We start from the raw sequence: 21,024 nt of genomic DNA, 5'->3' as shown, positions 1-21,024 counted from the left end.
ACCCACATGTTCCAAAGGGTGTTTGTTAATGGGTGTCAAACCAAAAGACCCCCTTCACGTGCAATGAAGATTTGTTAAGTGTGGGTTGTGTTGGTTCCAGCTGTGTGTCAACATGACCGACGAGCGACTGAGGCGCTACGTCTCTGAGGTGCTATTCCAGCAGGAGCAGGCTGAGTGTCTGCAGGAGGGCATCGCCATGGAGACCTCGCCATCCCCCAGCAACCATCCATCTGCTCTGGACTTCTTTCTCCAGGTACTGTCAGTTGGACTTGCACGTAGAAGTAAACTGAATGAATAGAAATAAGTCACACAATCAAATAAAAATCCCTCAATATACATGTCATACAGTAAAAAAAAAAAAAAAAATGTGTTGAATTGACTCCATTTATTTCACCTGGCTGCACAAAATAAAATCACCGTCGTGTCATAATGTTGGCGTCTCTTTGCGAACCAGAAGCCTCAAGGACTGCTCAGCGTGTTGGATGAGGAGAGTCAGAGTCTTTGGCCGACGGAGCAGAACCTCTACAAGAGGTTGTCCACCCAGCTTGAGTCCAACCCGACGCACAGCCTCTCCTTCACCACCAAGGATGGCAACGGAAACCCACCACCCAAAGATCAAGGCCCCACTTTTACTGTTCGCCACTATAGCGGCCAGGTCAGAAAAATGAACGCCAAGCATGTCAGGACTGAGGAATCCATTTTCTTCTGGAATAGCAGTGCCGTTTAGCAAGAGCATATATCAATTAATTATGTTGAAATTGAATATAATGTTACCACCTTATGGTAGAATCCTCTCCCTTTTCCACTGTGCAGTCACTACTTGGCTCAACATGGCTTGACTTGTCTTTTGATGCTTTTTCTTCGGCAAAAGCAGGACCTAATTCTACTAATTCCTGGTCAACAAACCTAGCGAACCTCTCACAGTTTCCAAAGCAAGTTGAGCAATGGAAAAGCGGCCCAACAGAATTGGGCTTGACACTGTTACATACAATACCTGATAAGATTTGTCCAGTGTATGAAATCCAAACCCTACAGTTAAATAATGAGAAATGGCCAATGAAAAGCAAAATTAGCTGCTGTCTGCTTTAATGAACAGTGCTACCGAGCAATACAGCTAACCCTCCTTTTTAATCCTAATTATTCAGGTCCTACGGGTTGTATACATGGAATTCAATTCAGAAAACTTACTAAAGGTGGAATATGGTGCTTGGTACCTTTGCAATCATCATGCTTTCATGTCACCATCCTTTCATCCGTAATGCAAAACTGTCTGAAAGCCATTTTTTTGAGTCCCATTGACCCAGTCACCCTTTATATGGACATAATGAAGTGGTTGTGCCTCATATCAAACATAATGTGTTCCATTAGTTGCCTGTATTAGATAGATATGAATAGGAAGAGCATTTTTATTTTAAAAAAACAACAAAAAAAAAACTACCAAAAACGTTTTCTCTTTTCTTCCTAAATCATGTCCAAAAAGATGAAACAAAAGACAATTAAACATTGGTGTCTGTAAACACCAAAATGCTCAACTCAACTCATATAATAGCAAATGTCATCTTATTGATTACATAAAGTGAAACGACTTTGAAAGTTTATTTGTCAATGTTATGGCGGGATCGTTCCAGAAATGGAGGAAATTTTGGCTTCTAAAATTTTTGAAAAATAGACCTTCACTTTTCAGGTTTTCTGCTTCATATTCATCAATTGGAGGTTATAAACCATCAAAGGCTTGATTAGCTCAGCTTAGATCAGTGCTCCAATTTTCATGACATGATTTATTTGCTGTTTACACTGCCCGTCACTGTAATCACAGTAACAGGGTAGCAAATCCGGATGAATGTTAGCTTTGTCTCATGAGTAGAAGCTGGCAAATTGACTCATGTCAATAAGTAAAGAACATTTTTCCAAAGAATTGTCTTATTCTCATCAGATCCTTAACAGGGTTGCTTCAGATAGAATGAGATATTCAATCAAGGCTAACGACACAAACTATAGAACTGTATAAACAATTAAAAGTCGTCTTTCCTCATTTGTCCCCTTTCAAAGCAAAAAGTGGACATGACTTGGTCCATTGTCTGTGTGTCAACCAGGAAGTGGATTCCGTGTTCATGTTGCTCTCCGCCGTGCTCCATATTGGGGATCTGCGTTTCACTGCGCTGACAGACGGCGAGAGCGCCTTCCCCTCTGACCTGCAGCTGCTTGAGAGAGGTCAGTATGCACACGCACCCCAGCATATGATCGGGGTCCCATTTCATCCACGGAGCTTCAAACGCACCCATCTTATTTACCACGTCGTCCCTTCTCCTCCGCTCCTCATTGTCGTCACCCCAAAGTCGCTCTTGGCAGCTTGCCAGCACGTGCCGGGTTCCAGACTCTTGCGTGGTAACCACGGTGACGGTAGATCACGCATGTAAACACACTCACGCTTGATTGAATACTTTTCTTCTCACCCTGAGTCGTATTTATTTAGTAGCTTTGAACGTGTGCTACGGCAGCCCCCGAGCAGCGATAAACAAATGACATCATGGCCAAAGCGGGTAAGCGGGCTGATGTCAGGGACATATGAGGTCAGCAAAGAAATTCTGGCTTGCTTTGACCGTTTTCTTTATTTTGGGTTCTGCTGAGAAATCCCCTCATGATTCTTCCTGCCACTGATCAATTTGGCAAGAGCCAGGCTTATGAGGTCATCATGATGTCACACACGGCACTATCTCCAGTCAGGCTCATCTTTATCATTTATAAAGATCTTTGAGTGCATTAATGCCAATAACTGAAAAAAAAAAGTCAAATAAATACCCTATGTTTAAATTAGCTGATGTTGTTTGTTTGTTTCTTGCCAACAAGTATTGGGGCCAACCTGAAAAAACAAAACAAAACAAAAAAATTAAATGTTAATTCCTCTTAAAAATAATTAAGTTGGATACTTTGGAGGGAAAAAAAAACATATGCATTTTGGAGATTAAAAACATGATATATATATATAATTTTTTTTTTTAAGTAAACATGTTTTGGGACAAAGGTCACAAATTATGAAAACTAAGTTGTATATTTTTGACAAAAAAAAGTAGTATAATTTCAAAAGAGGGACATAAGTATGTTTTCAATGTTACTCATGGCTAAAAGCATAATTTCTCATGTCATTTTTAACTTGCTGTTACCAAATCAAAAAAAAATTTTTAACTGTTTTTTAATTGTTTTATGTTCAGTTATGACTTATGCAACACAGCTATTCGGCTAATGTTTTTTTTTTAAACATAAAAATATGTATATTCTTTTGGTGAATATTGCAAACGGGGTCTCGGGACACATGAACCGAGATTTAGACTGTACGTAAACATCTACTACGTTCTTCATGTGTTTTGCATCCACAGTGGCTGGAATGCTGCAAGTGTGTTGCAGTGACTTAAGCAGCGCCCTCACCTCAGATGTTCAGTACTTCAAAGGTACCGCCTTGGACCGTTTAAAGGCCACATTTAATCTGAGGAGTAGATTGTAGTGTCATCGATCATATTTTAAAGAGGCGCTCCGTTTCCTGTCAGGTGACGTGATCACTCGACGGCACACGGTGGACATGGCCCAGCAGTACAGGGACCAACTGGCCAAGACCATCTACGGACGTCTTTTCAGCTACCTGGTCAACTGCATCAATGACTACCTGCAAGGAAACGACGACAATGTCTGGTGAGGATGCCATCATTGTTGCTGTCAGCGTTCGTGTAGACATGAAAAACCTGGAAAAGTTTTGAAAATTGCAAATGGATATTCCAGGTCCAAGTTTTTGAAAAAGAGTTTCTGATAAGATCGCAAGCTCTTGGGAGCCAGCCAAAGGGTTCATGGGGACATAGATGTGGGTTTTGGGAGATTTTAAAAATATCTGTTTTGTACGCTGGCGTAACTGTTTGTTGGAGGAGTCGAAAAAATGGTGCGTCTATTCTGTGTCTGTAATGAAGAGCGGACTTTGTGGTCACGAGATCAGGCCTCCTAATGACCCCTTTCACCATCACTGTGGTGCATGCATGAAGTCGGTTTGTAAAATGTACTCGTGCCGAACGTGCAACTTGAATTGCCGCGTATCTTCTATCCATTCCTTGTTGTTGTCTCACTGTGGTAACTGTACGGCGTGCGTGGAATTAACTCTGGGGTCAAAGCTGTTGCAAAGTTGTTATGTCACAAAGTGGGCCGTGTCAATCAAGGCCCCGCCCAGCACTTTTTAACCGCCTGTCATTAGTACGTACTGGATTGGCGGTTACGTTTCCCCAAAAAGCAGTCTAAACAGCGGGTCCGGAAAGCAGTCATTTTTCCGTCGGCGCATCAAGGCCGAGGGGGCCTCTCGAAAACCTCCCGCAAACTCGCCGCAGCTGAAAGTGCCTTAAGGCCCAACGTTGACATTACGAGTAAACTGGTAGCGCGGCGTCAAATAGTTTGAATTACATGACAGGCAGGGAATGGTATGTACACTCAAGCGTGAAATGGAAAATGCAGAACATCATGCAAGGGAACGCTTCCAAGGTTTCAGGGAATGTTTGTCATACCAGACACATGCACAAGCGCACCCGCAAAGAAGTGTTGTGTGTCCATGAGAGTTTTTAGCGTTGTTGTTGTTTGGTTGTCTTCTCTTTCACCAGGGGAAGCTTTCTTCTGCACGTTTTGACGAACTCCTGTATGGCTCCTTCGCCTGTGCAATGTTCCGAGCAAGTTGATACGAGTGCTTCATCAATTTTGAGAACAGCTGTGTCTACATTTTTGTCTGCCGTTTTCAAGTCAACAACTTGGTCTTGGGTCGTTCAATCCATTTGGAAATTCCAATTGGAAAAAAAAACAAAACATTGTTTCTTGTTGTCACAAATGTCAACGTCTTCTGCTTGTTCGTACAACCGCCGAGAGCCCAACAAGTTCCCAAGCCCATTTTTCAATGCGATGGGGAGCTGGTGATTGTTTCGAAAAGTGGGCGAATGGCGGGGGGGCATACAAAAATAAACCGCTCCGAAAAACAAAACTCGGAACAAATACCAAAATTCTTCTTCCAGCGTCTTACAGGAAGTGGCGCACATAATTGTTTCTCCATGTGAGCCCTCAGCAAATAAGTGGATAAGGACAGAATCGTTTGCTATGACGTTCAGCAAAAACCCCGTCAAAACACCCTGAGTTCATCTTCGCATATTTTGTTTTGCTGTGCATTTTATTCCCTCCCATTTTCAGAGCACACCGGCCGGGTTTCCCCTGTAGACATTTGTGTCGATGCGCACGCTCCATGAGATGCACGCACCTGGTACCTCGCTTGACGTGGCTGCCTACCAGGAAGTAAAAAGTGAGGCTTTCCCACCAGTTTAGACGAGAAGTAGATTGAGTGTATCTTTCCTTTTTGCAAAAGAAAGCCCTTTTTTCTTTGCTCATTTTAGGAAGAAGCAGGAGGGGGACACGATGTATTTTTCATTCTTGATAAATGGTTTTCAAGGCTTCCTCCGTTGTCCTCATGCCGTTACCGGTAAATAAAAAGTCCGCCAAAATAGGTATAAATTGCTCCGCAAGCCACTCTCCTGTTAGAAACGCTTTAGATTCTTTTTTTTTTTTTTTTTTTTTTTCTTGAGACAGTGCAGCCTTGCCCAGCGATGCTCCATCCCGTGGTCCCTTCACTAAATACACAATGAATATGGTTGAAGACAGCGTGCTGCGCCGTGCTAAGTTCATTGTGAGAAGGGCTTTTTAGAGCTGCATTAAACCGGGCAAAAGTTGGCCAGTTCATCTTGTGGGATGTTTTTGCCTTCTTTACTTGGAGAGAAAAAATATGCCATGCTTCACTTTGTCCATGGCACGCACCAAATGCAAAGTATTTATGAAAGCAGCTGTCGGTGTTAATGTATGTGTTCATGAAAGGATGTTTGACATGCTTTTCTGTGTTTGATTATCTTCCAGTGACCCTGCCTTCGAAATTGCAATCCTGGACGTCTTTGGTTTTGAAGAATTTCAGAGGAATGGTTATGAACAGGTCAGAAAAACACTCCTCTTTGCTTTAATCATTATTGTTGTATGTGTTTAAATATTGTATTATAGGCATAATAATCTTTAGATTGGTATTTAATAATTTAGTTTCATTCATTTCTTTTTAGGTTTCTTTCCAATAGCAGCCGCCTCTAATGCACTCTGTTCATTTTTTTTTTTTTTTTTTTTTTTTTTTTTTTTTTTTTTTTTTTTTTTGTCAGTGGGGTTGCCAACCACTGGCCAGACAAGAAAAAAAAAAAACATTTTTTCAAATAAAAAAGCAATTGGAAATAAGTTTAATATCTCAGTTTGCAGCAGCCGTTGTTTGTACAGAGAATTAATTCCCGTTCCTTTTCAACTCTGTTGCTATCCCCATTGCGAAACAAAGCAGCAGCATCTACTGAAAAACAAATCAAAACCTCGCCATCCATCATTTTCTCGAACTCATGTCCTCATTCAACTCATGGAAGAAACCCGGACTGGTTGCCGGTCACATTCACTCCTACGGACAGTTTCGGGTCTTCGATAAACGTGCATCTTTTGAAAAGTGGGAGGACTGCCGAGTGCCTATAAATGCCCACCCAAGCATAAGTCGTGTCAAAGAGTCAAACGTAGAACTTTAAACCAGTGAGGCTGGCGTGCTAAACACTTTTCCAGCATGCTGCTAAAAACAAAAACAGACGGCAACAAAAGGCTTTTAGGTAGCATTTAGGGTGAGTGGGACTCATGTTTGTTGTATCTAAGTGTGGACATCCCAGCAATATTTGAGGACTTCACAGAAAATATCCATCCATCCATCCATCCATTCTCGGAACTGCTTTTTCTCCCGAGGGTCAGAGGAAAAAAAAAAATCACGAAAATCAGTAGAAACTTGACACTTGACATACTGTATAAATTTGCTTCACTTGCTGGTAAAAAAAATCTAAAATTGTACACGTCCCTCTAATTGATGGTGTGTGCATTATCCAAATAAGACATTTTTCTGCATTAAAAAAAAAAAAAAACACACAAAAACAGATGAACTTAAATTGTCTGCGAATGACTGTTTTTCACAGATGAACAATAAACTATTGTGCACTTTGGAGCAAAGGATTGCTCACCAAAACATCAGCACCTAACGAGTCATTTATAATGTCTCTTGGATCATTTCAAGTGTCGAATTACTACAACTTTTCGGAGACAACTTCTTTAATGATTCTGTGTTCGAGTTGACTCAGGCGTGATCACGCTACAATGCGGCGTGAATTATGATATACTGTGAACAGCGTTTAATAACATATGGTTCATATTTTATGATACACTATGTGTACTGGTACAGTTTAGAAAAAAAAATTACAGTGGCTATAATCTATTGAATGTAATTTTTTTTTTTTTTTTATGTAACGGTCATCCCTTATTCAACTATTTCACCAATTCAAGCTTGTGACGGTCCAGAAGATTAACTCGCTGACATCTCTGGAATGTAGTTTAATCATTTCCCCGCCCCCGCAAAAAAGTGTGACAGTCATCATCTGCTTTCGGAACATTTTTAGCCTCTAATTGTAACGAATCATGTGAAGCCTGCGGTTGACTTGGCTTAACTTTCGCTCGTCCTCACATGACCCGACGATTTCAATTGCCTCGGTTATTGGGCGTGTGTGTGTGTGTGAGAGAGAGAGATCAGGATCACAATGGCAACAGCATGCCCACATCCATGTGTAAATGATTACATTGTAGTGTGTTAAGACAAAGAGGGTCTAAATGAAACCGTTTAAATATTGTTTTGACTTCCCCTCGCCCTGCCTGGGCGATGGAACAATTCCTGTAACCTCGCCTGACTAATGAAGGTTGTTTTATAATCATTAACTTTTATTAGTATATGTGTATGCTTAAGTATGAACGGGATGAAGCAAATATCACACTTAATACAAAATAAATGTTGGAAATTAAAATAATGTTTGTACTTTTTATTTAACAATATTAGTCAAGATTTAAACGAACCTCATATGCAGGCTACACATCTACATAATGATATTAAAGGCTGAATGTTTTTTTTTAATTTATTGTTAAAGTGTTAAATTCTCGGCCATATAAGACAAGTAACCTCACAAGCTGTTATCTGTCAGATGGCTTATTGCAAAATATTTTGTGGTGACTTGAGGTGTTTCACTGTAATTGTTTTGTTTTGTGAAGTGCTAATCCCTGTAAATTTGTATTTACATGTAGTCAAGCACATCCGGCTTGTTTGCGCTCATTGTTTCTTCCAATCATGTGTGAAATTTGTGATGATGGTACGGTATGTTCAGCTCTTCTTGTCTGCGGTCTAAACAGAGCATGTGCTCATTTTGGCATGCAGTGTTAATAGACAATGGAATTCTAAGACCTGTAGTGTGCGTGTACATGTGCGTGCGTGTTTGTGGCTCTACATGTCCTCTAATCCAAGCGAAGGTCACGAAGAGATAAGTAGGTGTGAAGGAATAAGTGTGAGACAACCTATTCAATACTTTCCGCTGTCGGCGTGTTAGCATGATTTTCATTTATGCTGTCTGACAACTCCACTTGCGTTCTCTTGTCCGACCCAATAATCCCGTAGAAGAACTGTATAAGAATTCAGCCATGACAAAATGAATGATACTCGAGCAAATTTCTAAGTCAAACCGTACTATTTTGTTTGCTGTTGTTGCCTGCCATTGGCTAATTTCCACATAACTTTGTAAAAGGTTAGCAAATTTGCCGTTAAGAACCACATTACATGTTGGTGCAATTACTGATTTTCTCACCTCCCTCACCCCCGAGCTGACGTGGAACAGCCCCACCTCCCCCCAGAATGCAAATGGTAGAGTCCTCCCATCTTCTTCTAACATGTTACATCATTCCCCATGAAGCAGGAAGTAGCCTGAACTGGAATGTCTTTTTGAAATATCTTTCTTTCTACTTTTGTTAGACTTATGTATTCCTATTTTGCCATCTCAGTGGGGTTGTCCCCTACACTACAGTATAAAAAATGGTACTAATCTACGAAATGGGACATAGCCTACAAATACATTTATTGCCAGCAGTATTCAAAGCAGAGTTCCTGGTATTGCTAGCTGCTTTTTTTGGCATTTTAGCTATGTCAGTTGAAAGTGTTCTGTGACAGTATGAGCACCAACGCTACCAAAAGAAAGAGTTGCGTCTCTTCTTTCACCAGAAAACAAAAAGCTTTGTCGCTTTTTTTAGTACTTGGCAGTAGAACATGGGTTTTGTGAACCAAGAACACAGTTTTTTGATCAAAAAGCAAACAAAAGGTGCTTTTTGTGAAACAAAGTAAATCAATAAAACAAATAAACAAGCAGTACAGTTACTTTGACGAATATATTTTGCTTCAGTGACACCTCAAACTAACAAAACACACACACACACACACACACACACACACACACGGGTATAGTGACTGGTAGAAAAATCTTTCCATTTGATGGCATAAAGTACAATAAACCTCTCTATTCATTACTAAGTCTTTCAGTTTTCTGTTCAAACACGCAAATCAAGATTGCATGTTGTTGTGAGTACATTTGGGACTAAATTGAGACGACGTCATCATGTAGGACATCGTTCAGTCATCATATGTTTTGTGACACTTAAAAGTTTGGCCTGGAGTCGAAAATGGAAGGATGCGTGGATGAATGATTAACGTATTGCCCCTCCTATGTCACTAAAGAAGACAAGTAAAACTGTAATCCCTCCTCGTAGACGTGCGCACGTCAGTGACAAACACATCCGCACACTTGTTAACATGTTTGTACACACGCGCACTGACCGACATAGACTCAGTCACACTACACACGCACAGCATGATCAGGGTCATTAGTGCTTGTTAATTAAAGGTGTGTGTGTGTGTGTGTGTGTGTGTGTGTGTGTGTGTGTGTGTGTGTGTGTGTGTGTGTGTGTGTGTGTGTGTGTGTGTGTGTTTTGAACCTGCTCAGCACTCTGCTAATGAGCTAACTCAATCAAGCACCTGCTGCGATGTAGCCCCGAATAGAGCAGACAAACACAGAGAGGAAAACAGGAGTGCACTCACCTGTGTCCCTAAGTGCACTCCTGCCGTAAACGTGCGCTCGTTATCTGCAGGCCTTGTCCTGTCTGTGTTTGTTGTTTGCATCCGTTTCGGCTCCGTTGAGTCACATGATTTGCCGTCGTGGGCATGATGTGGAGTCGGCGAGCGTGTTGTTTATTTTAAGCAGCCGTCACTTTACACGTGAGCTTGCTCAGATATATGATTGCTCGAGTTATCAACAGGGAGATGCCTCGCACAAAGGGATACAGCAATTGGTTTCACGTGGGGTCTTGAATAGCTGTTCAGATGAGAAACAACCTTTCACACCGGGCTTGTGCTTCACAATGGGGCTGCTCTTATAAAAATATGCATCATCAATCATTCTAAACGTACTCTTTATGTCTTTGAGAAGTGGCTCTATACATGACCTGGAATGGTTTTCCACACTCTCTGTAAAACCACTAAGGACTAACGCAGTACCTTCCTGGTACACTTGTTGACTTCTGAATCCCCGCCCTCCCATACAGGAATAAATGTAGATAAGCTGTTTGACGTTCACATCCAAACAGCAGCTTTTCCATGCTCAAAACATTTGCATGTTGCTGATTCGCTTTGAATGATGATTGGGTGAATTTCATATTTTTGAAATTTGAAAACATTTGGTACTTAATGTTCACGTTTTCCTTTTAGATTTAGGAACAGTGGGTCGGTACTTGCATGCTATAGTAGCCGCCACTAAGTAGCATGTATCAAGTGTCGAGAGGTTTTCTTAGAGTTGAAGCATATGACTTGTATATGTTAAAACCTGTGACTTCCACACGAGATCCCCCCGCACACACACACAGCTAAGGCTTTTGTTCCACATCTTCCTGTACTGAGAACTATAGTTTAACTCCTGGTACACATCCTGTGTGTCGTCAACAACACAATGGTGATAGATGAAAAAGACCCTCTCCAAGGAGGCCCTCTTCCACTTCCGTTTGTTTCTGTGTGTGTGTGTAGTTTTGCCAATTACATCCCATTGACCCTCCCTCAGCCCCCCCCCCCCACCACCCACATGTTCCAAAGGGTGTTTGTTAATGGGTGTCAAACCAAAAGACCCCCTTCACGTGCAATGAAGATTTGTTAAGTGTGGGTTGTGTTGGTTCCAGCTGTGTGTCAACATGACCGACGAGCGACTGAGGCGCTACGTCTCTGAGGTGCTATTCCAGCAGGAGCAGGCTGAGTGTCTGCAGGAGGGCATCGCCATGGAGACCTCGCCATCCCCCAGCAACCATCCATCTGCTCTGGACTTCTTTCTCCAGGTACTGTCAGTTGGACTTGCACGTAGAAGTAAACTGAATGAATAGAAATAAGTCACACAATCAAATAAAAATCCCTCAATATACATGTCATACAGTAAAAAAAAAAAAAAAAATGTGTTGAATTGACTCCATTTATTTCACCTGGCTGCACAAAATAAAATCACCGTCGTGTCATAATGTTGGCGTCTCTTTGCGAACCAGAAGCCTCAAGGACTGCTCAGCGTGTTGGATGAGGAGAGTCAGAGTCTTTGGCCGACGGAGCAGAACCTCTACAAGAGGTTGTCCACCCAGCTTGAGTCCAACCCGACGCACAGCCTCTCCTTCACCACCAAGGATGGCAACGGAAACCCACCACCCAAAGATCAAGGCCCCACTTTTACTGTTCGCCACTATAGCGGCCAGGTCAGAAAAATGAACGCCAAGCATGTCAGGACTGAGGAATCCATTTTCTTCTGGAATAGCAGTGCCGTTTAGCAAGAGCATATATCAATTAATTATGTTGAAATTGAATATAATGTTACCACCTTATGGTAGAATCCTCTCCCTTTTCCACTGTGCAGTCACTACTTGGCTCAACATGGCTTGACTTGTCTTTTGATGCTTTTTCTTCGGCAAAAGCAGGACCTAATTCTACTAATTCCTGGTCAACAAACCTAGCGAACCTCTCACAGTTTCCAAAGCAAGTTGAGCAATGGAAAAGCGGCCCAACAGAATTGGGCTTGACACTGTTACATACAATACCTGATAAGATTTGTCCAGTGTATGAAATCCAAACCCTACAGTTAAATAATGAGAAATGGCCAATGAAAAGCAAAATTAGCTGCTGTCTGCTTTAATGAACAGTGCTACCGAGCAATACAGCTAACCCTCCTTTTTAATCCTAATTATTCAGGTCCTACGGGTTGTATACATGGAATTCAATTCAGAAAACTTACTAAAGGTGGAATATGGTGCTTGGTACCTTTGCAATCATCATGCTTTCATGTCACCATCCTTTCATCCGTAATGCAAAACTGTCTGAAAGCCATTTTTTTGAGTCCCATTGACCCAGTCACCCTTTATATGGACATAATGAAGTGGTTGTGCCTCATATCAAACATAATGTGTTCCATTAGTTGCCTGTATTAGATAGATATGAATAGGAAGAGCATTTTTATTTAAAAAAACAACCTACCGAAAATGTTTTCTCTTTTCTTCCTAAATCACGTCCAAAAACTATAACGGAACATTTTTAATTACAAATCATTTGAAACTGTGCCATGTTGTTCTTATCTGTGTCAGGCCATTGCCTCCAGGCGTGATGTTTTCCCAATGGAAAAAAAAGAAAGAAGACAATACTAATTCTGTGTTGTTGTTGTTGTTGTTGTTGTTTTCAGACAATACTAATTCTGTGTTGTTGTTGTTGTTGTTTTCTTTTTTTTTTTCCAGATTGCGTATGACCTCACAGGATCGCTCATAAAAAACAAGGACTCCCTTCCTCAGAACATCTTGTTTACGATGAAGTGTGAGTACTCACTGAGCAGTGTGCATATGAGCACATTGTTGCGTCAGCGCATACTTGATACAAAGATCCACTCATGTCTAAACCAACAGCGCTCCAGAACACTCTCTGTCTGAGTGTGTGTGTGTGTGTGTGTGTGTGTGTGTGTGTGTGTGTGTGATGCAGACAGCAGTGTCTGTGTACGTGTATTGTCGATGAAGGTGCCAGATGTGAGGTGTCGCAGCTCAGGGACACAGACGAGTCGTTGTGCGACTGCCAGACTCGCTTGTGCGTCCAGCAGCCTAATTGCTTCAATTTCCATGATGTGGCTAATCTTCTTAAGGCCCGGCCTTCATTCACACTCGCCCCTTGTCTTCCTCACCCCGAGCAGGCGGCAGCGCAGGCATTCAAATCACAAACAGACTGTGAACACAATGCAGAGGTTAACATGGAGACGGTATTTTTCCTCCCTCCATTTTTTTGTTCATTTCTAGGCACGCTGAAAATGAAAAATAGTCATCTTTGGGACTCAGACTTTGTTTTTAAGAAGTAAGAGAGTAGTATCATGACACTGAATTGCAATGTGAGAAGAATAGGGTGATATTTATTTTTGTTGGGTGGGGGCGGGGTCACAACGATAAAGTCATAAATTTGAATTGAAAACTAATAAAATTGAGATCTGTAGTGTTTTTTTTGGCAAGTGGATAATAGACCTGATTTTTTTGTTTGTGTGTATTTGCTTGCTAAAAACTTATGTTGCAACGACAACTTCATGATCATAAAATTATGTAATTTAAACATATTTTTGTCATAATTCTCATAATATTACAACTAAATTCTTTTAAAATTGTGATATTTCTTTCATGTAAAATTTCTTTCCTTTCCATTTTTTCTCTTAACACTTGATTTTATGATTCAAAATGTGATTTTTTTTTTTTTTTTTTTTTTTTGGTAAATCGGCTTTACACAATTAGGATTTTGGAGCCGAAAAACGAGCACCGATCATCAATCCGAGCTGAAGAAGAACAAATCTATCCAATCTATTTAAAGATTTTGTTTATTTACTGTACCGAAGAATAAAAGCTAGAATCTACCTTGACGGACTGACCGTTGGTAACATTGTGCCGCCGAGCGCAGTATGATGACCCAAAGTTGGTGCCCTGAGTCGCCCCACTAGACGGTCGGTAATTTAAATGAACGAGAAGCCCGCATTCCCTCACGGTGTGCCGGTTTTATTTTGTATGCGGTCTTACGGCTCCCTCTCTAAGCCTTTAAGCTTCTAGAAGTTGATGAGATCTATGTAAGTGATTGCTTTAAATGAAAAGACAATTAGCTCTGAAGCGCTGTGTAATTAAATCCCTAAATTGCTTAAATGATTGTGTTTTTTTTTCTTTGCTCTTTAGCTGACTGTAATCAAATATTCCCTCTTACGCACTTAGTTGGCATGTGTTGTTCACTGAGTCTTCTGCTGTTCCTTGACTAGGACATTCGGCGTTCTACCAGAGGTGGCGCTATGTTACCTATTGAGCGAAACTTTGGTGTTTCTGTTCATTTTCGGTAGTACTTCGGTGTTTTCATGTCACTTACGATTGGAGCATCTTGTGTCCATCTATCAATTGACCAAACCCAACATTTAGATTTTTCTGATGTCATGTAAACGTGTTGTTTCAAACACCTCCACGTGCCCGCTAATTGTTTACATGAGGCCCTCCCCACCCTAAGTCCCCTGCTATGATTCTTCTCCCATCCACCCCCCAGTTTCCACCAATGCGCTTGCTTCTCTTCATGCTTGTTTTCTTCCCTGTGTGCTTTGTACCCTGCAGCCAGCGAGAGTGTATTGCTGCGGCAGCTCTTCCTGGCCAAGTTGACTCAGACTGGTTCGCTGGTCCCAGCAGCCCAAGGTCGGGTCGGGCTCAGGGGCTCCAAAGCTTTACTGCTGCTCAACAGGATGCCACCAGCCAACCTGGCCAGCATGCCTCCTCAACCCCACCGGGGGTATCGTGACCTCACCAAGGTATCGTGTGCTGGTCACAAAGCGGTATGTTCGGGATTTGCTCTTTCGCTTACCAAAACAAATCTCAAATCTCACGTATGCCACAGGCTGTCAAGTTTGTTGAACTTGGTGCCTTAATTGATGAGTGGAAGGACGTCCAAGATACAACCAGTCATGAGCTCTTCAAATAGAATTAGGCGAATGACGGTGCTTATAATCAATGGAAATGGAGAAATGGTATTTTTAGAAGGAAACAAAAACACGCCGGCCTAATTTAAACTTCTTCCCACCATAGGCTATTTATAAACCTCTGGGAATTACATTTTTTGTACGGCCCAAACTGACAAAAAATAAATAAATAAAATAAAGCCTTACAGCCATGTGTATGCACAGATGCACTCTCACACACACACTTGCAGTCTGGGCACAGTCGAGATAACACAAATTGTTCCCATGGTATTCGTTCTTAACAAAAATGATCTTTCAACAATTCCTGTGGTGCAACCAAACGCTTTTCACTGTTTCCATTTCATGAGTTTTGTTGTTTTGAAAAGCTCATTTCGACCATGCACATGTGACTGAAGACACTTCCTGCCCATGTAACCTCCTGAGGGTATGGCTTTCTGTCTCTGTGGCTCATTAGCCATTTAGCACACTGGTTTACATAAGGACCCTTACAATGCCCAGTGCTGTCCCTCCAGCCTAGTGTTACACCAGGTAATGCAGCAGCAGTGGCCTCACTATAAGAAAATAAGAAAATAAATGCCATGTGTCCAGTCAAGCTTGCCAGCTTGTAAATTCATTGTGCCAATTACCATCGCATGGACACAGGTTTTATCAAGCCTGTGCATGTAATGGGACATCTCTAAAAGCAATACAGTCTGAAATGATAACTTTACATATTATATCATATTCATATATAGCTGCCATCGCTTCGTACAGGAAACGAGGAAACTGCCTTTGTTCAGATTTCTAAAGGCATTTTTTTCCGAATGGAATAAATGTTAAAGGGTAAAACCGTCGCTAGTATAACTTTACCATTTAAAGTGACAAGCTTATAAATTTGACACACCACAGAGAAGACTGCAAGACAGTCAAATTTGAATGAATTAAAAAAAAAACTGAAATCAAGTTTCAAAATGATAAAAAATTTAGACTTTGCTTCAGTTGTCAGAAGCTGCGGGCGTATCTGCCAAATAGGTTGGAAACACGCCCTTGTCGACTCTTACCTGTCACTCAAATACACTGTAGTACATTCTCACACTTTGTGCCCTGTTGTCACGCACACTACATACAGTATGTCTGTAATGTGAGCCATAATTTGAATAATGTGTGCCGCGATGTTAAACACTTATCTTTCGCTGAATTGTCTCTATTATGTTAATCCACAAACTGACACAATGCTAACTGAAGCGCTGACGTATTGGACGACCTTGCCGCTTTCCCGTGGTGTCCAGAAATCCACTAGCCAGTAAGCTAACAACAAGCTAGCATAATAAACAGTTTGCTTTCTCTGAAGTTTTTCTGGTGTCGACTCACGCAGGGCGCACGGACGACACTGTGGAGAATGGGACGGCCCCACCGTTGGTTTGCGAGCGGGCAAGCGAGCTAGTCTGCTAGCTATCAGCAAGCTCCAACTAGGAAGCTAGTGAAAATAAGATTAAGGGTTTGGCTGGGTTTCATGTCTGCTTTAAGGTAAATAAGACTGCGTCCAACATCTTTTAACAAAATACAACTATGTAGGTACTGATACGCTTCGGAGTTGTTAAGATTGCTCAATGCCTCACAGTCCAAAGTGATGGCGTTCAAAAAGTTTGACTGGATGTCGTCGCTGCCCACTTTTTGATGTCAGCCTCCGACCCCGCCACATTAGTAAGGAAGCAGGATTGAAACGTTTTCTCTTTTAAGCTGCGAAATGTGTACTCGTGCAAACTGTGAGCATTTAAAAAACAGCCGGCTCCTGTTCATACTGGAAGGCGCGCCCAGAATTCATGCAAAGGCTCATGGGATGGAGGAATAAGGTGGACATATCAACAATTCAGTACTAAGTTGATCTCAGTCATTGCACGTGTTCAGCGCCTATTATGTCTAAACTAATCACGAAAATCACTTAAACGGTCTTGATTATTAATTGTCTTACAAAAAGTTAACAGCTATTGGTAAAACGCTGCTTCAGTTGCAAAGGAAGTTAATCCAAGTTTTTTTCAATAGCGATTTTCGAAGAGTAGTCGTAAACAAACGCCCATTTAAACTCACACTCACACCTGTGGACAATTTGAAAACTTCAATGAACCTCACATACATGTTTTTGGAATGTTGGAGGAAGTACACCATCCCCCACCCTCTCAGAAAAAAAAAAAACAACAGGGGAGAACATACAATCTCCATACAAGAAGGCCAAAGGCAATTTTAATTCTGAACCTCAGAAATGTGAGCATTTTTTTCCGAATGGAATAAATGTTAAAGGGTAAAACCGTCGCTAGTATAACTTTACCATTTAAAGTGACAAGCTTATAAATTTGACACACCACAAAGAAGACTGCAAGACAGTCAAATTTGAATGAATTAAAAAAAAAACTGAAATCAAGTTTCAAAATGATAAAAAATTTAGACTTTGCTTCAGTTGTCAGAAGCTGCGGGCGTATCTGCCAAATAGGTTGGAAACACGCCCTTGTCGACTCTTACCTGTCACTCAAATACACTGTAGTACATTCTCACACTTTGTGCCCTGTTGTCACGCACACTACATACAGTATGTCTGTAATGTGAGCCATAATTTGAATAATGTGTGCCGCGATGTTAAACACTTATCTTTCGCTGAATTGTCTCTATTATGTTAATCCACAAACTGACACAATGCTAACTGAAGCGCTGACGTATTGGACGACCTTGCCGCTTTCCCGTGGTGTCCAGAAATCCACTAGCCAGTAAGCTAACAACAAGCTAGCATAATAAACAGTTTGCTTTCTCTGAAGTTTTTCTGGTGTCGACTCACGCAGGGCGCACGGACGACACTGTGGAGAATGGGACGGCCCCACCGTTGGTTTGCGAGCGGGCAAGCGAGCTAGTCTGCTAGCTATCAGCAAGCTCCAACTAGGAAGCTAGTGAAAATAAGATTAAGGGTTTGGCTGGGTTTCATGTCTGCTTTAAGGTAAATAAGACTGCGTCCAACATCTTTTAACAAAATACAACTATGTAGGTACTGATACGCTTCGGAGTTGTTAAGATTGCTCAATGCCTCACAGTCCAAAGTGATGGCGTTCAAAAAGTTTGACTGGATGTCGTCGCTGCCCACTTTTTGATGTCAGCCTCCGACCCCGCCACATTAGTAAGGAAGCAGGATTGAAACGTTTTCTCTTTTAAGCTGCGAAATGTGTACTCGTGCAAACTGTGAGCATTTAAAAAACAGCCGGCTCCTGTTCATACTGGAAGGCGCGCCCAGAATTCATGCAAAGGCTCATGGGACGGAGGAATAAGGTGGACATATCAACAATTCAGTACTAAGTTGATCTCAGTCATTGCACGTGTTCAGCGCCTATTATGTCTAAACTAATCACGAAAATCACTTAAACGGTCTTGATTATTAATTGTCTTACAAAAAGTTAACAGCTATTGGTAAAACGCTGCTTCAGTTGCAAAGGAAGTTAATCCAAGTTTTTTTCAATAGCGATTTTCGAAGAGTAGTCGTAAACAAACGCCCATTTAAACTCACACTCACACCTGTGGACAATTTGAAAACTTCAATGAACCTCACATACATGTTTTTGGAATGTTGGAGGAAGTATACCATCCCCCACCCTCTCAAAAAAAAAAAAAAAAACACCAGGGGAGAACATACAATCTCCATACAAGAAGGCCAAAGGCAATTTTAATTCTGAACCTCAGAAATGTGCGGCAGACTCCCTGACTACTGGGCCACATTCTGCCCGATTACAAAATACAAGAAACAACACCCCTCTTCTCACATTCTTCATTTCAAAACGTTTTGCAAAAGAGTCACAAAAAAAAAAAAAAAAACCCAGCAAAGAGCAAGCGTGTAATTGATAATTTGATGCTTGTTGAACTGAGGTCTTGTGAGCTTTAATGATTTCCCCCCACATCTCACATGGTGTCATACTGGTTTAGTGTATTCTTGCAAGTTAAATTAAAATTTCAAAGCGGTCACTGAAAAGCCAAATACAAAACAATGGGGTGCTCACTGAACTGAGCTCTAGTGAAGTAAGCCAATATAACGCGCTGACAGCGGTGGCAGCGGTTTCATCTTCAATAAGCTAAACACACCAAAAAAGGAGAGAAAGAACTCACGCTTATGCCTGCACTGATGATAAATTCATTTCTAAACTGCACATCACAATATGGAATGTGTTCTGGCTGGGTCCCCAACTTGTATTTAGACCACTTAAGATTAGGCTGTTGGGTTGCCATGGTAATGAGAGCTAGTCTCCATATCACACTGCCTTGGAACGATCCAAATGATTTTAACGCGCTTTGAACTTACTCATGTGTCCCTCTCTGACTTTGTTTCAACTGTCAGATCTTAAAGAAGAAAGGCTCCAGCTCCTTCCTTCAACGTCTAGAGCGCTGCGGACCCATTACAGTGGCGGTCCAGCTGAGGGTAACGACGTGCACCTCATCAGTCACTCATGCAATGTACTGTCAAACTGCTAATGATGAAACGTCTTAATGTTTATAACGGTGAGATTTGTTATACAGTCCTTATATTGGGTGTGGACCAATGTTCTCGCTAATTTTCCATATGTCAGAGCATTCACACAAACTCTCTTAGCATTCCGTTATCACAACTGTCCAAAACCGGAGATCATAACAAGTTGCATGATGTGGATATGTAACCAAAAAAAATCTGCGCTCGCACTCACACCTAGGGACAATTTGGAGCGTTCAATCAGCCTCCCATGCATGTTTTTCGAATGGAAGGCCGGAGCCGGGATCGAGCTCACGACCTCTGCACTGTGAGGTCAACGCGCTAACCACTCGACCACCGGGCCGCCTATATAATTGAATAAAACACAAATATTTCTCGTCCCCTGTCCTCTGAAACGTGCAAAACAGCCTAATTTAAGGGTCTCGTAATCTATGTCCATATTTGGACTTCCTGAATGGAGCAGTCTGTGTGCCACCTGCAGCGTCATTCACGTCAGTGGTAGGTCGATGCGTGTCATGGTATGATTGAAACTACAGTAAAACTCCCGAGTGTGCACTGTCCACCCTCAACCATATGACTGAAACTCTAAAGGGCAGTGGGAATGGTGTGGTGTCCTGTTTGTAGATTAAACTGGGGTGTAAACGAAGGCATGAGTGTAGAAATGTCTGCGCATGTTGCGCACCAGCATCACTCTATGCGCTCGGAGTGCAAAAGCAGTGTGCAATTGCTCACGCGCGCAGCTTAGAGGGAACATGTACAATCATTTTTCCAAGGAGTCAACATTTGAGGCTTCCTTTTTACTCAGAATAATCGTCCGCGTGGTCAATTTGACTGTCATACTTGAAAAGACCGACATTGCGTCGTAAAGCCACGAGACTTTGAATGAATCTCTAACATGCCTTTATAAAGCAACAACAATATGAGTTAAGAGAAGGAGAAGCGCTTTGCCTGCTGGTGATGCATGTCTGCCGAACGTGCCTCAGGGAAGCGGCGCCTGCGCTTTGAATGAGACCAGTGTGTTTCACAATCACAGTGGCCTTTTGGGCGCGTGGTCCAAGAGTCCTTTGGGGAGGAGGGAGGGAGTCGGTGCTGGAGAGAGTAGGTTGAAGAATGACGCTGTACCACGCTTGAAGCCCTCCTCATGAATGAATGAACAATGGACAGCAAGCACTGTGTGACGTGCATCCTGCCAATGTTGCCAGAGCACACGTATTCTCCGACGTGAGGGCTGTTGAGGGCTCGGAGTTGAGGGGGGAGTGGGAATTGTGAGGTATGCAGAGCGTGAGGTTGACGTTTGGGGAGTGGCGAAGCATGCAGTTGTTTTCAAGTTGAAGTGTGCGTGAGTACAAAGGAGTATTGGGGCAGCACGAAAAAGAAAAGGATTTCTTGTTCTCCAAAGAATACAATCTCATCCTTGTGATTTCTCAACTTGAGTTGTCTTAACACTGCAAATGTATGCTTGTGGAGGCTCTCAGTCGTACAGGAAAGTTCCATCGTAGAAAGGGTTCTGTCAGTCGTCATCTGTACCTGTGGGTAAAAAACAAAAAACAAAAAAAACAAAAAAGGACGTTTCGCTTCTCTCACAGA

At 41.9% G+C, this 21,024-nt stretch overlaps 2 protein-coding genes across 3 annotated transcripts in view; both read left to right on the top strand.

Annotated features, from left to right (window-relative positions):
- Nucleotides 1-21,024, top strand: part of myo16 (myosin XVI) — a 110,133-nt gene that overhangs the window by 64,969 nt on the left and 24,140 nt on the right. Inside the window, exons 21-26 of the mRNA XM_019884717.1 lie at nt 5,917-5,989; nt 11,149-11,301; nt 11,503-11,703; nt 12,730-12,805; nt 14,605-14,795; nt 19,309-19,389. Coding sequence (XP_019740276.1) covers nt 5,917-5,989; nt 11,149-11,301; nt 11,503-11,703; nt 12,730-12,805; nt 14,605-14,795; nt 19,309-19,389 — 775 coding nt within the window. The remainder of the gene's footprint in view (nt 1-5,916; nt 5,990-11,148; nt 11,302-11,502; nt 11,704-12,729; nt 12,806-14,604; nt 14,796-19,308; nt 19,390-21,024) is intronic.
- LOC109524685 (unconventional myosin-XVI-like) lies at nt 29-1,373 on the top strand. Of its 2 annotated transcripts, none has more exons than XM_019884716.1 (2): nt 29-253; nt 458-1,373. In XM_019884716.1, exons 1-2 carry the CDS (start codon nt 113-115, stop codon nt 725-727), a joined length of 411 nt encoding a protein of 136 aa, XP_019740275.1. In that variant the 5' UTR covers nt 29-112; the 3' UTR covers nt 728-1,373. The 2 variants fall into 2 exon arrangements, with proteins under 2 accessions (XP_019740275.1, XP_019740274.1); XM_019884715.1 differs by having other exon boundaries at nt 36-253; nt 455-1,372.

This window comes from Hippocampus comes, unplaced genomic scaffold, assembly GCF_001891065.2.
Source record: "Hippocampus comes isolate QL1 unplaced genomic scaffold, H_comes_QL1_v1.1 scaffold95, whole genome shotgun sequence".
NCBI lineage: Eukaryota > Metazoa > Chordata > Actinopteri > Syngnathiformes > Syngnathidae > Hippocampus > Hippocampus comes.
Note: the sequence above shows the minus strand (reverse complement) of the source record. Positions and strands in the feature narration are given on the sequence as shown.

Coding starts and splice junctions, on each gene's coding strand:
- LOC109524685 (XM_019884715.1), top strand. CDS start 113: ATGACCGACGAGCGACTGAGGCGCTACGTCTCTGAGGTGCTATTCCAG. Junction 254..454: donor CTCTGGACTTCTTTCTCCAG/GTACTGTCAGTT, acceptor TTTGCGAACCAG/AAGCCTCAAGGACTGCTCAG.